This window comes from Thalia democratica, chromosome 8 (genome assembly GCF_965202585.1).
Source record: "Thalia democratica chromosome 8, ktThaDemo2.hap1.1, whole genome shotgun sequence".
In the NCBI taxonomy this organism is placed as follows: Eukaryota; Metazoa; Chordata; class Thaliacea; order Salpida; family Salpidae; genus Thalia; species Thalia democratica.
Window position 1 is genome coordinate 35,727,346 of NC_139172.1, and position 20,115 is coordinate 35,747,460.

The 20,115-nt window shown below is 27.6% G+C and overlaps 1 protein-coding gene across 1 annotated transcript; it reads right to left on the reverse strand.

Annotated features, from left to right (window-relative positions):
- Positions 1 to 2,129: 2,129 nt before the first annotated feature.
- Positions 2,130 to 14,054, reverse strand: LOC145842142 (solute carrier family 68 member 1-like). Its single transcript, XM_082949532.1, has 10 exons — positions 13,883 to 14,054; positions 10,502 to 10,667; positions 8,380 to 8,528; positions 6,696 to 6,820; positions 5,941 to 6,100; positions 5,392 to 5,514; positions 5,013 to 5,167; positions 4,418 to 4,501; positions 3,157 to 3,252; positions 2,130 to 2,788 (listed from the first exon to the last, which is right to left on the reverse strand). The coding sequence occupies exons 1-10, from the start codon at positions 14,021 to 14,023 to the stop codon at positions 2,593 to 2,595; spliced, it is 1,395 nt and encodes a 464-aa protein (XP_082805658.1). The 5' UTR covers positions 14,024 to 14,054; the 3' UTR covers positions 2,130 to 2,592.
- Between the last annotated feature and the right edge of the window lie 6,061 nt (positions 14,055 to 20,115).

The window sequence follows — 20,115 nt, forward strand, 5'->3', positions numbered from 1 at the left end:
TATTTACTGAAGACATTATTTTAAGCTCTCAAAATATACTTTATCTCTTAATTACACAAACTTTATAGCATTAAATTTCTACTAAAAGTCTTTAAAACTAAATCTCCATTTCTTTTTTCAGAATTAATTACAGACATTGTACACTGTTCGAAATTTCATTAAAAGATGTAATGACAATGCAAAATACAAAACAATACTTACAATTAACATTAACAAAATAAGTTCAGGAGCAGTTGTTGCTTCCAGCTGTACAAAAAAAAAACTGACTAAGTGCTCACATGTAACTGTCTCGTCATGTTTTTATGTTTTGTTGCATCAGTATTTAACTTGAAACATTTCGTCATTGTACGAATATGGCTGTTTGTTCTCTGGCTCGTGCATTCAACCGTATCAACTCTAAATACTTTCTAAAACAATGACACAATACAAAATACCTTGCATAATTTCATAATTTTTCTATTTCTAAATAAAATACTTTTTTTTTTGAAAAACAAATTTAGTGTGTTAAGTTGATCTTAATTATATTTTAAGTTGACAAAAATATATGTTTATTATATGAGGGTTGCCAAAGGTCAAGCTGAAAAATTCTGACTTTTCGAAATAAAATTCAACCGATTCAATAATATATAACCAAAGACTGAAAAAATAAATAAAGATTTCAACGGATTCTGAATAAAATATGAATTGCAAAAGCAAAGTTTTTAGAAAATTATATTAGCTAAATGGAATTTCTAGTAATAAAAACTTTCGTATTATGACCATTTTCATACCAAATTTCCTGGCTTTTGTATTTTTTCCTGTTTTTGTGGCAACCTTGTAATATGCTTAACATCCATTGCTTAAACTAGAATAAACAATAAACAGTTTCAATATATTAAAAGATTACAACAATTAAGTCTAAACTTTTAAAATGAAATCTAACAAACATTAGTTTAAAATCATAAAATTTTTGTCATTCCACGTTGTTTCTTGTTGTTATCATTGTTACTTACAGAATCGTTAAAACTTTTTTCAATGAGAATTTTAAAAATATAGCTTCACTCTTATATATTAATTAAATATTCCTAAATTTTGCCCACTCAACTTACAGACATTAATAAGAAAGAAAAGAAGTGCGCACTCAAGTAAGGTACATTTTAAATCTCCAAAATGGAAGGGTCAAAAATAGTTTCTAAAAAATAAAAAATAAAGTTAAATAAACAAAATATGATTTTGAAGTGATTAATGAACATAATACAAGATTATTAAAAAAATCTAATATTTTTAAATAAACTAGTGTAGACAGTATTTTGTTAAAACAAACACTATTTGGTCTGAGATGGCTTCAAAAACTGTAAGGTACGCATTCTTTTTTAGGTTAAAAGTGTGTACCTCACCAATGTGCCCCAAGGATTGAAACTACTTACGTATAGGTAAAACAAGAAATGATGATAATATTAAATCATAATTTACAGGTATGCACAACAATTCAAGTTATTACAAAGTAAGAATTAATAATTATTCTCTAGATAAAAACTTTATCATGCTAAAGGTTTTAAAAAAATTGTTTATAAGTTTTGTTAATTGACCTAATGCATTTTCCACTCTAAGACTATCTCTTAAAAATTAATTTTTGTATACAACTTTATGTAGCAATATACAATAATAAATATATTAGATATCTGAGCATTTTACTATCATAGAAGTACATCGGCTGCAAGTAAACATACTTACTAAAAACTAGGCATAGTAAGTTTATGTACCTACATAGTTCTTAAAAAAAAAGTAAATTGTAACAATGAACTAACTATTAATTTTTTTCTACAATTTATACTAGACAGCAGTTTAAAATCACACGTTGATTTACAGAAGCTTCCTGATACTTAAGCCAATGATTTCATCAACAGACAGCAATTTAACTACGAAGGAAACAATTCGCCAACGCATTTTTTAAGATGTAGAATTTAAATACTATCTTTGCTTTTGGTATTAAAATACAATTATTGTACATTCAATTTTTTAACAAAAAGTATTAACTAAAGCACTACATGCGTCTACAATAAATTAGTAAGAATTTAAATACCAATTTTTTGCTTAAAGGTTTTAGCTGAACTTTGTAAAAATTAACACTTCTAATTCATTTACTAAAATGTTGTATTTTTATCAATGAAATGAAAAAATAGTCAAGTATCTTACGTAACAACATTTAATTGTTTATAACAATATTCTTTGTGAACTTTGGTAAGCAAATATGTACTATAAATGCTTCAAAACTAAATGCCTTGAAGAAAAAGCAACCCTTATATCAAAAAGTGGAAAATAGCACATGAATAAAAATAAGTTCCTTATACGAAACAAAATTTACAGTTGAAACTAGCACATAAATTAAATAAGTAAGTTGGTTAATAAAATAACGTTTGAAATCAGCACAAAAAAATTAAATGTGTTTTTAACTGACAAAAGATTAACAGTAGAATACTGAATAAAACAATACAGATTTATGTGTGCAATTAATACCAAATAACGTACGAAAAGCATGTTTCTAAAACAAACATTTGTAAAAACCTATAATAAAAACTACAGAACTTAAACAAAGTATCAAAAATAATAAACTTATGATTCAACGTGCTTGGCAATGATGTCGTTGTTGTTCTTCAGTTTGTAGAACCTCCACACCATTATCTGCAGCACTGACACAAACAGTGGTATGAAACATAGAAGGTCGAACATCATGTCGTGTAATCGTTCCGCTTCGGTGATTTTGTCAGAGTCCATTTTCGTCGGGTCCTTCATCGACTCGTACCCGTAACTATTTTTTCGTATTTATTTATTTGTAAGTAGCTGCATAAAAAAGCTTTTGTGGTTTTTGCGAAACAGAGTCCTAAAGTAAAGGATAGTTTTGCGCTACTGATGATATGCTTTAAAATTATTTTTCTTAAGCTGTAATAATTAGTAGTAGATAAAAAAACAGTATTATAATATTTTTTTTGAAAAAAAGATTGTGTATAAGTTTGCAAAACAAAGCTAAATAAAAAACTAAACTGGTTAAACATTTTTCACAGCTGTTATACAAAGTTAAAGCTCAACACTACAGAAATAACTTTTCAAGAAAAAAACCCAACAGCGTTTCAAAAACAATTAAGTATTAAAGTATATTTTTATATATATCAAACAAACTTGTTAAGTACTGCAACGACGAGCATGGGGGCAAGGGAATTACCCGGTTTGGTGAAAAGCGCGTTGCTACCGTACACCATGGATGACTGTGGTTGTCTGTTTACATGTTGTTTTAAATGTATATAAAACTACCTATATATTAGGTCAGGGGTTCCCAACCAGGGGTGCTCGCAAAACTTGGGGGTGCGAGATGGCTTTTTATATTTGTATGATAAATTAGGAGATTTTCACTCTCTGATAAAGTCTATAAAGTTAAAAAGTACATTTTGTTATAAAAAGAAGTTGGCGCTAATTTTCTGAAAAAATTAATTTCAATAATACGTCATAGAGCAAGAACGCTTTTCTAGAAGTAAATTCATTTTACTAATTTCATTTAATAGCTGTTAGTTTAGAATTAACATTTCAGTAAAGCTTTCTTAGAGTTTTACACCTGTGAATTTTAATCATCTATTCTTTAAATATTTTATTTTACTAACTGGCCATTAATTGTTGAAAACAGTTTATGAGCTAGCATCTATTTTAATTGAAACACTTAGATAAAAATTAGTATCTACAGCAGGTTTTTTATTAGCTGTTAAGAACAAGTTCTGTTAAGTCTATTACAAATATAAAGTAATCTTTTATTAAGCTTAGTTGTGCAGAAAGTGGTGCTTAAAGATTTAACATCAGTAAATTGTAAAGTTCACAGCAATTACTGTATGTTATACGATTTAAGACTAAACATCTTTTAACTTTTTAAAATCTTAACTTAAAACTTTATTATTTTGAAACCTCCTAGCTGCTAATAGTTTTGAAAATAAAACATTACATAAGCTCAACTTAGAACTTTACTTTGTTAATATAGTACACTATAACAAAAATTAAAATAGAAATCTTTAACTGATGGAATCAAAAATTTTATAATCAAATTATTAATAAATAATTATAGCATATAGTGCTAGGGGTGCGAGATCAAATTAAGAGACTTTAGGGATGCGGGGAATCAAAAAGGTTAGGCACCACTGTGTTAGATGTTTGTTTCGCAAAATTTCAATTTGTAGTATGTTATACAATCGCATAACATACAACCAATACAACCTTAAATATCAACTTTGAAATGTTTGTTAAAACATCTTAACTCGATAATAATATTGTAGTAAATCGACATTTGAAAAACTTCTTAGAAATTTTTACAAGAAATAGGCTTTATTAAATTTTATAAGGCTATATCAAAATTAAAACAAATTTCTAAAATTGTAATAACGAAATAAAATAAACCAACTTTCTGTGGTGTTTATGCTGGTCATCGTCTATGATATCCGACAACAAAATATTGAACAAATTGAACGTTGCTGCTGGAATTGTTCTGTTTATTTTATTTTAATACAACTTAATATTTCTTCTAATTAAACAAGAAATCATTTTGTACTTATCCAAAAAACTACGATTTGGTAAAACAAAGGTATTTTAAACCTAAGAGTTAGTTAGATAATTTATATACAAAAATACTTTTGTTGAAGACTACTAGAACACTAGTTGGAATTTTCACATTTAAAATCTAAATGCTAGTATAAAAGTTTATTAGAGACAATTACTTTTAAAATAAAAATATAAAATTCTAACTTTAAATTAAATATAAGGTTTAAAATAAAACTAAACTTTATCAGCAAAATAATAACTAGGATATGTGTTACCAGAGTCTCCATAAAACCATTTACATTTTCCAACTTCTCAGAGTTCAAAACAATCGCCTTTTTAATATACAATTACCCACTTTGTTTTTGTCATGTTAATAATAGTTAAAATCGCCCTCAAGGATATACATGGCAAAGTTTGATAAACAACTCAAACTAACAACACAAACATTTTCAACTCACGCATCCAGTATGAAGAAGGCGGCAAGCAATGTGGGGTTTTCCCTACCGTGAAAGTACATGAGCAGGGAGGTGATAAGTTGGAGGAAGAAGGAGGACATTGTGACGTTGTAAGCCCCAAACTTGGAAATAACTCTGCCTCCCAGCAAGATCAAGCACTGCGGAGTTGAAAAAAAATATTATTTTACTGTGCAAAAACACCTTTAAACTACTGGTAAATTTTTGTTTGATGAAAAGTTAAAAAAATATTATGTCTTAAAATGTAAATAATTACCAGTTTTTTAAATATACTACTCTTACTTTCCCATGGACAAAACATAAACAACTATCAGTTAGTACTAAACATGAACAAATTTAATCTGAAATCATTTAAAAATCTGACTTGTGGAAATAGGTACGAGGCACCGTACAAAACGCTCATGGCAAGGCTGGGAAGAACTCCTGTGGGAATCAGGTGGTCCACGAAAATTATCAGGAAGTTTTGACAGAACGTGCAATGGAACACCTGAATAAGGATTATATAAAATAAATTTGCATTTAAACTGTCATGAAAGTGTTTATTTTATTATAGCACTACAATACAGCTGAATTATCAATTTTAATATTGTCAATAATAAAATAAACTATTAGTTTATAATTTCTATCTAAACCAAAATTTAGATCTTTATCTATACGTTCTAAAAAAACAACGGTTAAAAAGAAATCCTTATTCTAAAATAGCACTACAAAAAACGACTAGATTATTTGTAACAGAATTGTCCAGACACAAATGAAAATGATCTTTTTGGTTAAAAATCTCTTAATAACCGAACGTTAATTTGTTTTTTACTATCCTTAACTGAAACGACAAGTAAGCGAGAAAATATCTAAAACTAAATGCCAAAGTACAAGTTTACAAAAGTTTCAAGCTTAATTAGTTCAATCCACACACCTGCAGTAGGTTCATGCAAACGAAGGACACGAAGTTTCTGTTCGAGAATATCTCCTTGGTTATCTTCCACGCTCCGCCAGCTCCGAAATCTTCCTCTATAATGGACGTCTTCTCCTGGCCAAGTGATTCGTACTTTGTTTGCACGTTCCTACCCGTGTACCTGATTGTATTTATTGTTTATTATTAATTTTAAGTTCACTAGCTATCATGTTTGAATAGTTGTTGGTTTACAAATATTGTTGTGATGATATGAAATTTTGAATAAAAAACAACTTCTCCCAAACAAAAGCTTTTTCAAAGGCTAAAAAAAATCCCAATCAACCTTAGCATGCATTAAAGTTTAAAACCTAGTGGATTAATAAAACAATGTATTGAGTGAAGCTAATCAGGTAATAAATGTACATATTAGAACAGGGTTTCTCAAAAGGGGCCAAAGGAGAGGCATGAGGGGATAATTTGAAACTTACACTAGATATTTTGGAGTTGATGATGAAGAGCTGACTAAAAGCAAAAAAAAGGTCTTAAGTGATTTTAATGGTAGTTTTAAAACTTATTGTTGGATATTCTGTAGTTGAAGATAAAGAACAAAAAAGTCTTAGGTAATGGTAGTAACCTTGTTGGAAGGGGCCATAGCTTTTTTAATTTCTAAAAAGGGGACTTTTTGAAAAAAAGTTTGGGAAACCCTGCATTAGAACCTCGACATTAGCATTTATTACTTAACAAACAACTTTGTAAACTCAAACTAAAACAACTACCTCATACAGATGACTGCAGTGATTGCGACGAAGAAGCAGAAAATCTGCAAGTTTTTCAAGTCCTTCATTCCATCAGAAACAACACTCGACAGAAAGACGCTCGTGCTTCCCAGCACTGATGCTACCTTTAAGAAAAAAAATGTTTGCATATTTAGTGTACAATAGATTGCTTTTAAGTTAAATAGTTCTTTATTTGAACAGCTTTATTTAGTGATAAAATGTTGTTTTGGAGTGATTGATTGGTTAAAAAATGCTTTAAAATTTTGACAAAAATAAAACTTTAAGTTATTGTCACTTCTCGCTAATCTACGCACTCTTTTGCTTACGCACTCTCATTTAGTTACGCATTTTTGAATCCTTAAAAAATATATCTTTAACATTATAAATTTAAAGAAAAATCAGCAAAGTTTTTCCCAAAACTACAAGATATAAGCTTCATGTAAGGTATGCACTTTTCGGAAAATTCTTAGGTTGTATACATATATATGGTTTTAATATTTATTAATATGAGTTTTGCACTTTTTTTAAATGCTATCTTTTATTAAGTTAGTTCGATTTCGAATTTTTAAATGTTATTTTTTCTAAGCGCCAAACTTTTTACTGTGTATTAGTTAATATACATTAAAAGCTCTCATCTTAATTTAAGTGTGTATATAATATGTTACATTGCGTTATTACTTTACAATCAACAAAAACTTTAGCGAAAGTCTACGAAGCCGAAGCCTGAACTTTCATATGCCGTGAGACAAGCTCAATTTAACAAGGTTTGACCATAACAATTCGATCATTTAAAGGTCTAATGATTGAATTGGAAGTAAGCACATAAACTTAGCAAAATGTTTACGTTTGAATTTTTTTTAATACACCTATCCAAAATACCATACACTATTAATTAAATTAGTTAATTTTTTAATTTATTTATTTACAAAGGCTACAATGTTTCTCCCCTAAGGGATCTTCAGGCCTGTAAAATAAGATAAACATAAGACGATGGACAACTTAAGAAAATACAATAATGCAAAAAATTATAATTGAATTCAAATTAAAATTAAAAATGTATAGTGCTATTACTAGATAATTAGTTAACAAAATTAAAAGTTTTATAACAATGAAAAAGACATTTTAAAATTTTAAATATGACTTATACTTACAATAGATGATTTGTTCTATATAGATTTGGATTTAGCTTATAACAACATAAAACAAAATGGCGCTTAACAAATGAGGGTACAAGTAATAACAAAAACAGAACCAAGTGATAAAAGAATTAATACGCTAAGTTTTAAAATAAAATTTCCTAAAGTGCGGGCAGGTGTAGAAGAGCTCTTGTCTTTTGTTTAAAATTCGTTTCTTATTAGCAAGTGCTATTTCTATTTTTTCCAAATTGCAAGTCTTACAGATTTTACCTATATTCTTCATTTCCCTGATCTTGTGCATTATGCTCCAATATTACCAAGTAGTATTTGTAAATCAAATATAAGAAAACAGCCAATATAGTAGTAGGTATATTTGCTACCTCTCTTTTAGCTACGTTACCTCGTACTTACGCATTTTTGCTGTGGACACAACGTGCGTTGATTTGCGAGAGGTGACCGTAATTACTTTCAATCAATTTATACAAAAGTAAAAATGTTTTTGTAAAATTTTAAAACAACTCAAATTCAACCTCAACAGCAATTCAAACCTGATGGTACTTGGTCAATTGCAGACGGTCGTTGAAGTCCTCGGATATTTCCGTGAACACGGCGCAGTGGGCTAATAGTACGAACGTGAGCATTGTGTCGTACGCGCACAGCGTTATCACCAGCTGCAACCCCGCAGTCCAACCGCCACCTGTTTGCACGTAATTTTACAACTAGTTTTTTACTTTGTCTATAACAGCGCTGCTTTGGAAAACTAATTAGAAGAAGTGTAAAGCAAACATATTAAAAGTAATTTGTTCTTGCAATTACAGTAAACTTTCCAACTAGGTACACACTTTGAACACAGCACAAAAATACCATACCAGCAGTTTGTACCTAGCAAATGCGTTTCTAGTTGGCAGGTCGCTTTATGTCAAAAGTTATTTGAAAAAGCTTTGACTATTTTTACCATAACTCATGGCACATCTGTTTTGCACTTAATAAAATTGTACTTTGATTTACAAACAAACGGTAGACCCGTTGTGAAATATGACAAACCGTTTGTAGGAGGGCAAATGCAAATTTCTAAAGTTGCAACTGAATGACGAGTGTCAATGAGAACAAAACCCGGGTCTCAGACTACCAAAAGATTTGTGATTTGATGAAAACCAAATGTAAACTTGAGCTTGCCTCACAGCACATGAAAGTCCAGGCTTTTGCACTGATGACTTTTGCCAATGTGTTTTTTAAAAGAGATAATTTTGCATATTAAACTAGTGAATGAGTTTTTTTATTGTAAAACTAAAACTCGGTTTGTTAGTCTATAAAAAGACCTTAAAGTTCACCAAGAGTTTTAAGCAAGTCATTGCTGATGTGGTTTGAAACATCAAGTATGATTTTGGCTGGAATTTTAAAGCAAGTCAATGGTGTAAGAATGAATTCAATAACTGGTTTTAAAATAATGATATGTATTTATTCAGGGAGACTTTGGAACGCATGTTTATGTCAAAATCATTAAATTCAGCTGATGTGCATGCACCATGCATGTCCAACCGAGTTTATTTTAAAAAATAAAATCCATTTATTTTTAAGTAAAGCTTTTATATTCTTATACATTATTAAAAAATATCACACAAACATATGCTTGTACTTTAACATAAATAGATACCTACAAAAAGTTATTTAATTGTGCTTGTTAGATTCGTTGAATATTGAAAAAAAGCATATGTAATATTATGGGTGAGCATATTTTTACTTTTATTTTTGTATAGTTGTTCAGCCTTTCAACATTTTTTCCAACTCTTACCGTTGATTACAATAATATTTAAAAGGTTGTGAACTTGCCGGTTATAAAAATCCTTAAACTAGAATATAACAAGCTACAATAAGTTTGTAACTCTAAACTTATTTAACAACACAATTGTTTATGTGACCACCTTAACTTTTAACAAAATACAAAAAAAAATCATAAAACAACTACTTAATTTCAACAAGTTGAAATGCAAATAACTTGACATGTTAATATAAATACAAATTACAAATTTCACTGAACATAAATTGCAGAATATAAGCTGTTAAACATTGATTACTAAATGAATTCAACCTTGCAAAATTTTTCAGAGGTTTTCAAAAAACTTGTAAACTATCCGAGGTAGACTGAAAAAGTGACAACTCAGTAATCCTTGTTTACTGGAATACTATATTGTTGTAAAACAAGAACAGCTAAAAATTTACTTTTTATTCGTTGATAAGCTTACAAAGTAAAAATAAATAAATATTAAAAAAAAAATCATTTTAAGTTAAAAAAAAACCTTAACCTGAAATTTTAATGTTTAAATAAATGTTTTCCTGATTTATTCAAGTATGTTTTAAAACTAAACCAAACTTAAAAAAATTGATACTAATTTAATATTACAACAATTCTGTTTATTTCCATACTTTTCAAACTACAAGAGTGCAGTAGTTTTAGTTATAAGAGTATAAAAAAATTTTATTGCTTGTATTATACATTAAAAAACCAAATGCTAAAAAGGTAAATGAATCTTAACTAAAATAAAAAATACAATAACTTTAAACTCCTTTACAGGAATCCATACAAATTAAGAAACTTAAAATGTGTTTAAAATAAAACCATTCAGATAAAACAATTTTAAGTTTTACATATCAAGTGAAGTAAAAACTCACCAAAAAATTTGGACCAGTTAAACCAAGGTAGCATAAAAGTAAACGCCCAAACAGGAGCTCCGTAGTAAATGGACATTTTTCTCTGCCTGAACACAGGCCAGTCAGAATTGTCTTGAAAGTAGCCAAACAACGGGTCATTGATGGCGTTCCAAATCATGTAGCTGATCTGTTTGTTTTAAATACTTGTTATACTTATCAGTTTATTTATTAGTAGTAAGCTTTAACTTTTTGTGAAAGTTAAAATAAAGTTGTTATAATAGTATAGGCTCATGGTTTAAAAAGAACATTTAGTTTTTTTTTTCAAAACAGCAAGTTATCAAAAGTATTTCAACCTTTGTTTTTCCTAATGTGATACTCACAAAAGAAGTTTTTTTTTTCTTTGTTTAAATTAAATTTGAAGAGCTAGTGTACAATTTAAATTAAAACAACTATAGCAAACTTGCTAGTTTATTCACAGTGCTCTGGCAAGTGGCCATTGACCATTTTAGTGACTTAAAAATTAAACGAAGAGATTTACTTAGTTGTTTTAGAGCTGGGCTTCCTATTTTAAAAACTGGGTTCAGTTCTATTTTGCTTTAAGTGCATTAAAAGTTATGTAAGCTTAAATGTAGCAAAATATTGTTGTTTTGAAGTATAAAAATAAGTTGAAAAAACACCAAATTTATGTCAAAATTAAGGACTACAGCAACTGCTTAAATACCTTTAAAGCTTTTATACAAAGATATTTATGGTTTTTTTTTTCTTATTTTTGGTTTAGTGTTAATAAAAGAAAAATTTAACTCTTTGAAAGTTAAAAAATAAAGTGTATTATTTCTCATTCAATTAAACTTCAATTCTTTCAAAAATTTTATTTGTGTATTTAGGGCAATATAGGGTATTTTTAAGAGAGAATATTTCAATTGCCTAGTGCTGATTTACATTCTTTTTTTATGTTTTAGCAAATATGTAAACGATTCTATACACAATTTTATAAAAAAATAATCATTTAAAATATATTTTTTTTTAGGTTTATGTAAGCAATATTTTGATGCCTTTTTGTTTTATTTTTTTTTTATAATCAATTTTTAAAAACAAAAAAACTTTTTTCAAATAAGTTCTACAAGTATTTTTCTGTAACTTTCTGCAAGCGATTTTTGACAAAAACTATGGAGAATTTTGAGCAGTTTTTCAATAGTAAAAGGCAAAAACTGGCTGGATTTAAACTTACAAAGCTTTTTAAATACTTGAAGTAGAAAAATAACAAAAAAAAATTTGAAATAAAGAAATAAAGTTCTGTCTAACTATGTTAAACAGTAAGTTTTTTTTTACAACAAAATCACTTAGTTTTAATCAATGGGTGCTTGAACCCTGTTTTCAACCCACTGTGTAATTGAAACCTAAGTTATTGATAGCTTTTAAGGCTGTCTTTATTATTTAATAAACAACATTTTTAACCCATTTCAATGATTATATCAGGGTTGCCACTGGTTTTTGAAAAATTTCTTCAAGGTTTTTAAAAGCACACGTTTTTTTTGGGTCTATTTTTAGTTTAAAGTAAAATTTTTGGTTAAAAACTGTGTTAAGTAGTATAACAACATTAAAAAAATATACTGTAAAGCTAATTGAAATGTGTTTTTAATAAAATTCAATTTTGATGATGACAAAAATTTTTATCATTATGATAGATTTTTAGTGTCAAATAAAAATTTTATTACTTAACATGTAAAAGTCATTTAAAATACTAGGCTTTGTCAGATTTTTTTTAGCTTAAATTGTCAAACTCTAGGTTTTGTGGCAGCCCTTTTATATACTAAAACTTACTCAAGCATGAAGTTACATATAAAATTGATATTTTAATTTATCAAAAATACTAAAACTAATGTATTATTTTAACAACTTATACTATATAAGTTTGAAAATAGTCTATGATAAAAACTTAGTTTTATATTTCACTATATGTCATTTTATTATTTGGAACATACTATAAATTTATATTGTTTAAACATAGACAAAGTAATTTTTTTCAATTGTTCATTATCATAAATAACATTAAGATGCAACACTAACTTTAAATGTTAAGGTTAAGGCTTATTTATATTTAATCACAAAAATTTTTCACAGAATCGTTTTGTTAAAAAAACAAAAATTTGAATAAAAGTAATTAAAAAATGCTTATTAACTAAGTTATCAAAACACAGAGTTTTATATTATTACTTTGGAGGTGTGGGTTATTAAAAATAAAATTTAATTGTTTAACAAAATCCCAGGGTAAAAAATCATTATTAAGAAACAATTTTTTTCTGCTTGCACAGTTGTGGCACAGATACTTATAAAAAATTTTATACATACTATTGATTAACTTTTAAAACCACTTCTTAGTTGATCCACTCAGTAATCATGACATAACAATAAAAAAATTGTATTTAGCTAAGAACCTTATATGGTAATGGGTAAAAAGTGCACGAGTGCACAAAGATACTTTTGCACAAAAGTAAAAAAAAACAGAAAAAGTATAAAATAAAAAAAAGCTAAAAGATAAAATTAAAAAGAAAATAAAAAAGTTACTGACCAAGGGTTAGGGGTAACAGTTATATTAAATAAAACTACTTAATTAAAAAAAAAAGATACAGACCGGAGTAATGTTTAGTGATAGTAAAAAAAAAACTAAGAAAAAAAATTAATAAAAAAATATTCTTTGTAAAAACAGTTCAAATTTATAAAATTTGTTATTAAATGTACAACACAGTATACATTTGTTTATTATACTTCTAACTTATGTATTAAACTTTTACAATCGTCTAAATTGTTACTTAAAAAAACAACTACACTTGCTTATTCAAAAAATAGGCCATTATCCAAAGCACTCTAACACAAGGCAAACAGTTCTTTATAAAAACAGTTCAAATCTTTCAGACCTGTTGTTATATGTACAATGTAGTACACAAATGTTTTTTTTATAATTTAAACTTACGTACCAAAAATTTTACAACTCTCTGAACTGTACCTTAAAAAATACCTATATTTGTCTAGTCTGATTTTTTCCAGTGGAAAAACGTTCATGTTCTTATACAAACACTGAAACTGTCCTCTACCAGCCCTCAATAAAGATGTAAACATTAAGTAGTTAAATTATGTTGTAATGATGGTAAAACATACTAAATAATTTATAAGTAAGAATTGCCACAAAAATAACATTTTTGATGCTTTAATTTTAATCTAAAAACATTTGTAATTTTCAACCTATTTAATATAAAAGTATTTTTGTTAAAATATAGATTTTATTTGTATGTTGTTGGCAAATGTTTGTTAAAAATATCAGTTATTAATTATGACTTACAGAATTATGAACGTTACAGTTTATAAGACTAATGTTGTACTTATTTATTTAAACAAACTGCTTACCTGGGCAAACTGGAACCACGCCTGTGACACTTTGTACTCCACCAAGAAGAGCTTCACATAGTAGAAAAAGAACAGAGAGTTCATGCTGGTGGCCGCGAATGAGGTGGCTGCATACGCAACTGCGTTCTTGTTCAACTTCATTGTTGCTTGAAACTTTACTGAAATATACTTAACAGGCTGTGTAAAATGTTTTGCAAAAATAGTTTTAGTAAAACACAGAAAGTAAAACATTACAAAACTTACAAGAACAGACAAACTAAAATTAAAACAATTTGAAAATAATATATATTGAAAAAACGATAAAAAGTTTAATAAAAGTTCAGTAAAAACTTAAATGTTACTAATAAAATTACCAACAAACGAATAAAAAAGTGAATTTTGCACATAAACTGAAATTAATGAAAAATTATTAACTAATCCAGTTGAGATTGTAAAAATTTAAGCTACATACATTTCTTAAATATTGAAAAAAAAAACTTGTTTAAATTAAATAAGCTATCAAAATTCTTTTATATATAGTCAAAAAAGTTACTATAAGAGTCTTGCCTGGTTTGAGATACATAAAAAAAGTGATATCATAAAAACTAAAGTTCTGATTAAGTTAATGGTGCTGACATATCTCAGTTACAATTCTTATACTGGTAAACTCTCATACTTATAGCTCAAATAATTAATAAACTAACTATTTTGGCATTTCATTCAGAGAGAAATGTAATGAGCAGAACATGCCTTTGTACATTGCTTTCATTGACCTCACTAAAGCCTTTGACTTGGTAAGTAGAGAAGGACTATATGCTATACTGCTGAAAATTGGATGTCCTCCAAAATTATTCAATATTGTGAAGTCTTTTCATACAAACACAAGGGCAACCATTCAATATGATGGTAGTGTATCTGATTCATTTGAAATCAAAAGTGGGGTAAAGCAAGGCTGCGTACTTGCTCCAACTTTGTTTGGAATCTTCTTTTCGATGCTATTAAAGCATGCTTTTAATTCATTAACTACTGGAATCAAGCTTCATACAAGAACTGACGGACACCTTTTCAACCCTTCAAATCTAAGAGCTAAGCGAAATCTGAAGAAAGTCACCATACGTGATCTTTTATTTGCTGAAGATGCTGCACTCGTGGCTCACTCTGCCCAAGACCTGCAGACACTGCTGAATCAGTTTTCTTCGGCATGCTCGGATTTTGGCCTTACTATAAGCCTTAAGAAGACTAAAATTCTAAGTCAAGGAACAAATATTTACAAGAGAAGAAAATCAATACTTTCCACCTACAATGCCTTTGTCGCATCCTTGGAATTATATGGCAGCAAAAGATAAACAATGAGGAAGTATTGAGACGTACTGGTCTTACCACTATGTACTTTACCCTCAGTCAGCGCAGGCTTCGCTGGCTCGGTCATATCCTGAGAATGAATACTGAGCGGATCCCAAAGTTTCTATTGTATGGCGAGTTCGTTGTTGGCAAACAAAACCGAGGATGTCCAAAATTACGTTTTAAGGATGTATGCAAGCGCGACCTAAAAAGCTTGAACATTGGAACTGATGATTGGGAGTTGCTTGCAGATGACCGTGCCAAATGGAGATCAACTATACACAAAAGACTGCAAGAAAGAGAAAAGGAATATTTTAGAAAAACGAAGAAGAAGATGAAGAAATAAGAAGCAGAATGAATTTAATTGTTTTTTTTTTTTTTGTGTGTGTTTGTGTTTTGTTTATAGCATCACTGTGTATGTTTCTTTTTTTTTAAACATGTAATTTTTTTTGTTTTTTTCTTCTCTGTGCACAACATGCATAGCCGATCTCGGCTAATAGCGGGCCTTATTATATTTTGGGATTTCAAAAATTAGATACCCTAGTTGCTAAAAATTAGTCGAAGTATTACCAACATTTAAATCAGGTTTTAAAATAGTTCAAGGAAATAACAGACCAACTTCACTTTTTTTGAACATTAATAATTATATTATTGAAAGGTCAATATGTAGTTTATTTTTAGTAAATTCAATATACTAAAAAGTTCCCAGTTTGGATTTAGGGAGGGAAATTCTACTACTTAAGCTTTACATCAGATTTTGTGGAGAGTACTTATCCTGTTTTGATAAAGGTAATGCTGTTTGTGGAATTTTGTTAGATCTGAGTAAGGCATTTGACTGTGTTGACAGAAACTTTTTTTGACAAACTAGAATATTGTGGAGTAAGGGGTTAAATGCTTAAAGTCATGCAAGATATGGCTTATTGTGTTAGGGTAGGGAAAGTAGAACTAAAGTAACTGAAATTGATAGAGCAATAAGGACATTTTAAAAGTTGAAATGAAAGTTTTAGCAGTTAAAAAGTAGCAAAGAAAATATTAGATGTTGAAAAAATGTTTAAGTATAAGTTTGGAAAATTTATGCAGAACTTCAAAAGATGCATATCACCATTTAATTTTAAGTCTTTCTTTACAAGTATAAATGAAATTCCCAGTTATTCAACAAAACTTTCAGAAAAAAAATATTTTTCTTAGCGAAGTAGTCTTTATGGTTCCAAATCCTTATTCTTTCTTGTATGAAAAGTATGGGAGGAAATTCCAAAAAACAGAAAAAGTACAAAACTGTTTTACAGATTTCAAACAGGAATGAAAAATGAAGTACATAGAAATCAATCAGATAAAAGTCAAACTTAATATACTTTTTTTTAAATAAAAAATGTTACTAACTGTAGGCTAACCACTAGTAGTTTTGCCGGATGAGTGTGAGCAGAAATGGTTTGGTGTTGGTTATAGTTCTGGCATGTTAAGTTTTTTAGGTCACTCAAAATTAATTTTTGCATCTAATTCAGAAGTAATAAAGTGTGAAATGATATTTTTAAATTGTAAACTTTATTTCATTTGTTTATTTTACTCTTGTCAGAAGTGACACTCTGTGCAAAAGTGACCCTTATTGCTAAAGTTTCTCTTTGTGCATAATAGACCTGTTCCCGTAGTCGTTAGGTCTACTTTATTAGCCATCAAGTTTTTAAACAAATGTAGTTAAAATTATTAGTTAACTTTTACTTGAGATTCAATAAATTATATTTAAGTTTATTATTTTAGTTAAAATTAGCTGTAATGGGTTTAAAAAAGAGGGTATAGTACTTACTTTTAAATTTAACTTTGTTTAAAAATTAAAATTTTAAAAAATTGATATCAATTTTTATTATGATTTAATTAAAACGGATTAGGAACTGTAGTAATTACCTAGTGTGATGTTACACCAATATCAAACTAAAATGTATTATACTCAATGTTATTTTTAACCATAATTTTTGGCCAACAATTTTTATTTTATAAGTACACAAATAAAATTAAATTTATTTATCATAAACTACTAAAACTTAAATATTTAATCGCTTTTATTTGACAATATAAAGCTATAATATCTCTACAATAACTTATATTGATTACAATATTTTATAATAAAGTCAATTAAATGTTTTATTTTATCATAAACAAATTTAATTCTCACTATGTTATTATATAGCTTGTTTAAGAGTATCTTTTTAGATTAAACATATTAGGCTTAAAACATTGATTTTTAGCATATAATTATGATTAAAGTTGACATCAAATATAATATATTTTCAGTTTAATATTGGTGTAACATCATCCTAGGTAATTACCAAAACTGTTTACAAGACATATGGTGTGAGGCTCAATGACCAAAAGGTCTTTAAGTTAACCAAAAGTTGTAAATGTTCACATTTTATTTCTTAGAAAAAGTACTTGTTGCAACTTCAAGCATTTGTAAGTTTGTTTATATTTCATGGATATGATTTTTTGGTCGAAATTGGGCTTGAGCAAAAATAACAACGAGCGTAAACTTAGCTTGAGAGCGTATTTTAGGAATTTTATAAAAACGTCCAAACTTAAGACCCAATTATTTTCCTTATCTTAATAGCTAGTTAAAAACTTTTTTTTTTATTCTAGAGAACAGTCCTTTAACTTTAACTAAAAAAAAGTCCATTGAATCGGGGTTTGACTTTTTGATTAGGGCCCATTTAAAAATTTTGTATTTTTTTCTGTTTTTTTATCTATACAACCTTTTCTACAATTTTTTTTTTCAATTTTTTTTTTTCAAATTTTTTTAAACATACTTATTGTTTGTAAGCAGTTGAAAAAAAAGATAATCTTACAAAATATAAACTTTTTGGTTAAGAAAGTACAAAAAACTTTTAAAACAATAAATAAAGGTTTTTATCACATAAATTTAAAAAATTGTTGAAAAATGTAAGCTGAGCATAATAATAAAAAAATTTACAATAAATTATTTTTAGGTTCAAACAACGACAAAAGAATATTTAAAACGACTTTAAAGTTGTTGTAAACATTTTATTTTAAAAGTAATTAAGTCTGTACTGTACTGTATCTTATGTTTGTTTGATAAATTCATTTTTTATTTGTTTTTTTTCTTTGTAATATTAGCAAAATAGATGTATAGTTAATTGTTTTATCACTTACATTTTAGAATATAACTGCAATGCAGAAATCTTTGAAAAGTTTCTTAAATTATGAAATTAATAAAAGCTAAATATGAAAATAATTACACAAGGTCTAATGGCCAAGCGGTTAAGGCGCTAGCCGCTAGGCCTGTAATTGTCATAACTTAACATGTAAGGGTTCAAATTCTTTCACGGCTAAGTTTTCATCATTAATTGATGATTTGCTGGATCCGGATCCTAAACATTTTATGCTTCATGTAATTTTAATAGAGAAAAAACTTACATACATAAATTAATTATAAAATTTTTTTTATATATAAATTATCTTATAATGTATATATACTCTAACTTTTAAAAGAAGAGTCAACGTTAAATTAAAAAAAATCAACTCCCTATAGCCTTAAAAAATGGATAGTTTGGTCATAAGCTTTTTAACTTTTTTATCTAACTGTCGAAATAGGATTTTCTCTACTTATGCATTAATCAAAAAGAAGATATAAGGTTAATTTATTTAAAAAATAAAAAGACAGAATTTTAGTAATTTTCTTTTTAAATTTAGAGGAAATCGCCAATGTCAAAATGTTCTTCTATATTTCTAGGAAGTTTTTTATATAAAAGACTTTATCACAAAAATTAATTAGCAGTTTTTTATCTGTAAAAACTATGTTATGGTAATTAATTATCTTATGGCAAATAACTTTAGCTTTCATAAACATATTTAAATCTAATAAAAAAATGGATAAAGGGTTCAAAAAGCATAAGAGTTGTTTTGGATTCACAAAAAAAATTTTTACTCACCTTTTGACTCAAAAAGTTTTGAGTCTAACTCTAAATTTTTTGTTTTTAAAAAAATTGTTTCTTAAAAAAGTCAGTATAGGAATTAGATTAGCTGATATAAAACAGGGCTAATTGAAATTAGCTTACTGAAATTTTAAGATTTTAATTATAATGTTTAAATTCTTCCCAATATATATTTTTTTTTTCGTTTTTGTGATAAGTCAGAATGTAAGCGTTTACAACAGTGTTTTAGAAGAAAACAAAGTTATAAAAACTAGAATACTGAGTTTCCATGAATTCAAAAAAAAATCTTTCAAAAAAATCAAATGGTCTTAAAATACTATAATATTCACATTATTATCACATTCTTAGATTACGCTAACAATAACTTTATTTATTTATGTGCTGTTAACTGTGTCACCATTACTACGGTCTATAACAGGGGTCGGCAGGCAGTTGGTGCTCGCGGGCCAAATTTCAAGTTTCCAAAATCTTCGCGGGCCGCAGTTTTAGTTTTAGTGACATTTGAATAATATTTTGGTTTTAGTTTTAGTCACATTAAAGAAAGTTTTACTGTTGTTCACTTTATTAATTTTAATGATAGTTAGCTACACATAGAATGCCTGTTTTAATTATAAAAAATTATTGGAGTAACAGTTACATTGACAAATATACTTTAGATTTAATTAACTATGTACTTTTTTGTAACATAATTAACGCTCGAACATTCTAATAAAGTACCTTATTAGTAATTAATTAGCTTTTAACATGGTTTCCACTTTAAAAAAAGTTCAAAAACTTGCAACTAACCAAGCTCAGATACCTTGCTAAAACATCATCAGTATTAAAATTACACAACGTATAAGTAGACAAGAAAAAATTACAATTAGTAAACTACACTAAAGTCATAAAAAATGTTCTGAGAATTCGAAGATTTATTAAAAATGTTTAAAATAAAAGTTTACCTGAGTTTCTTTTAAATGTCTCAAACAGGTT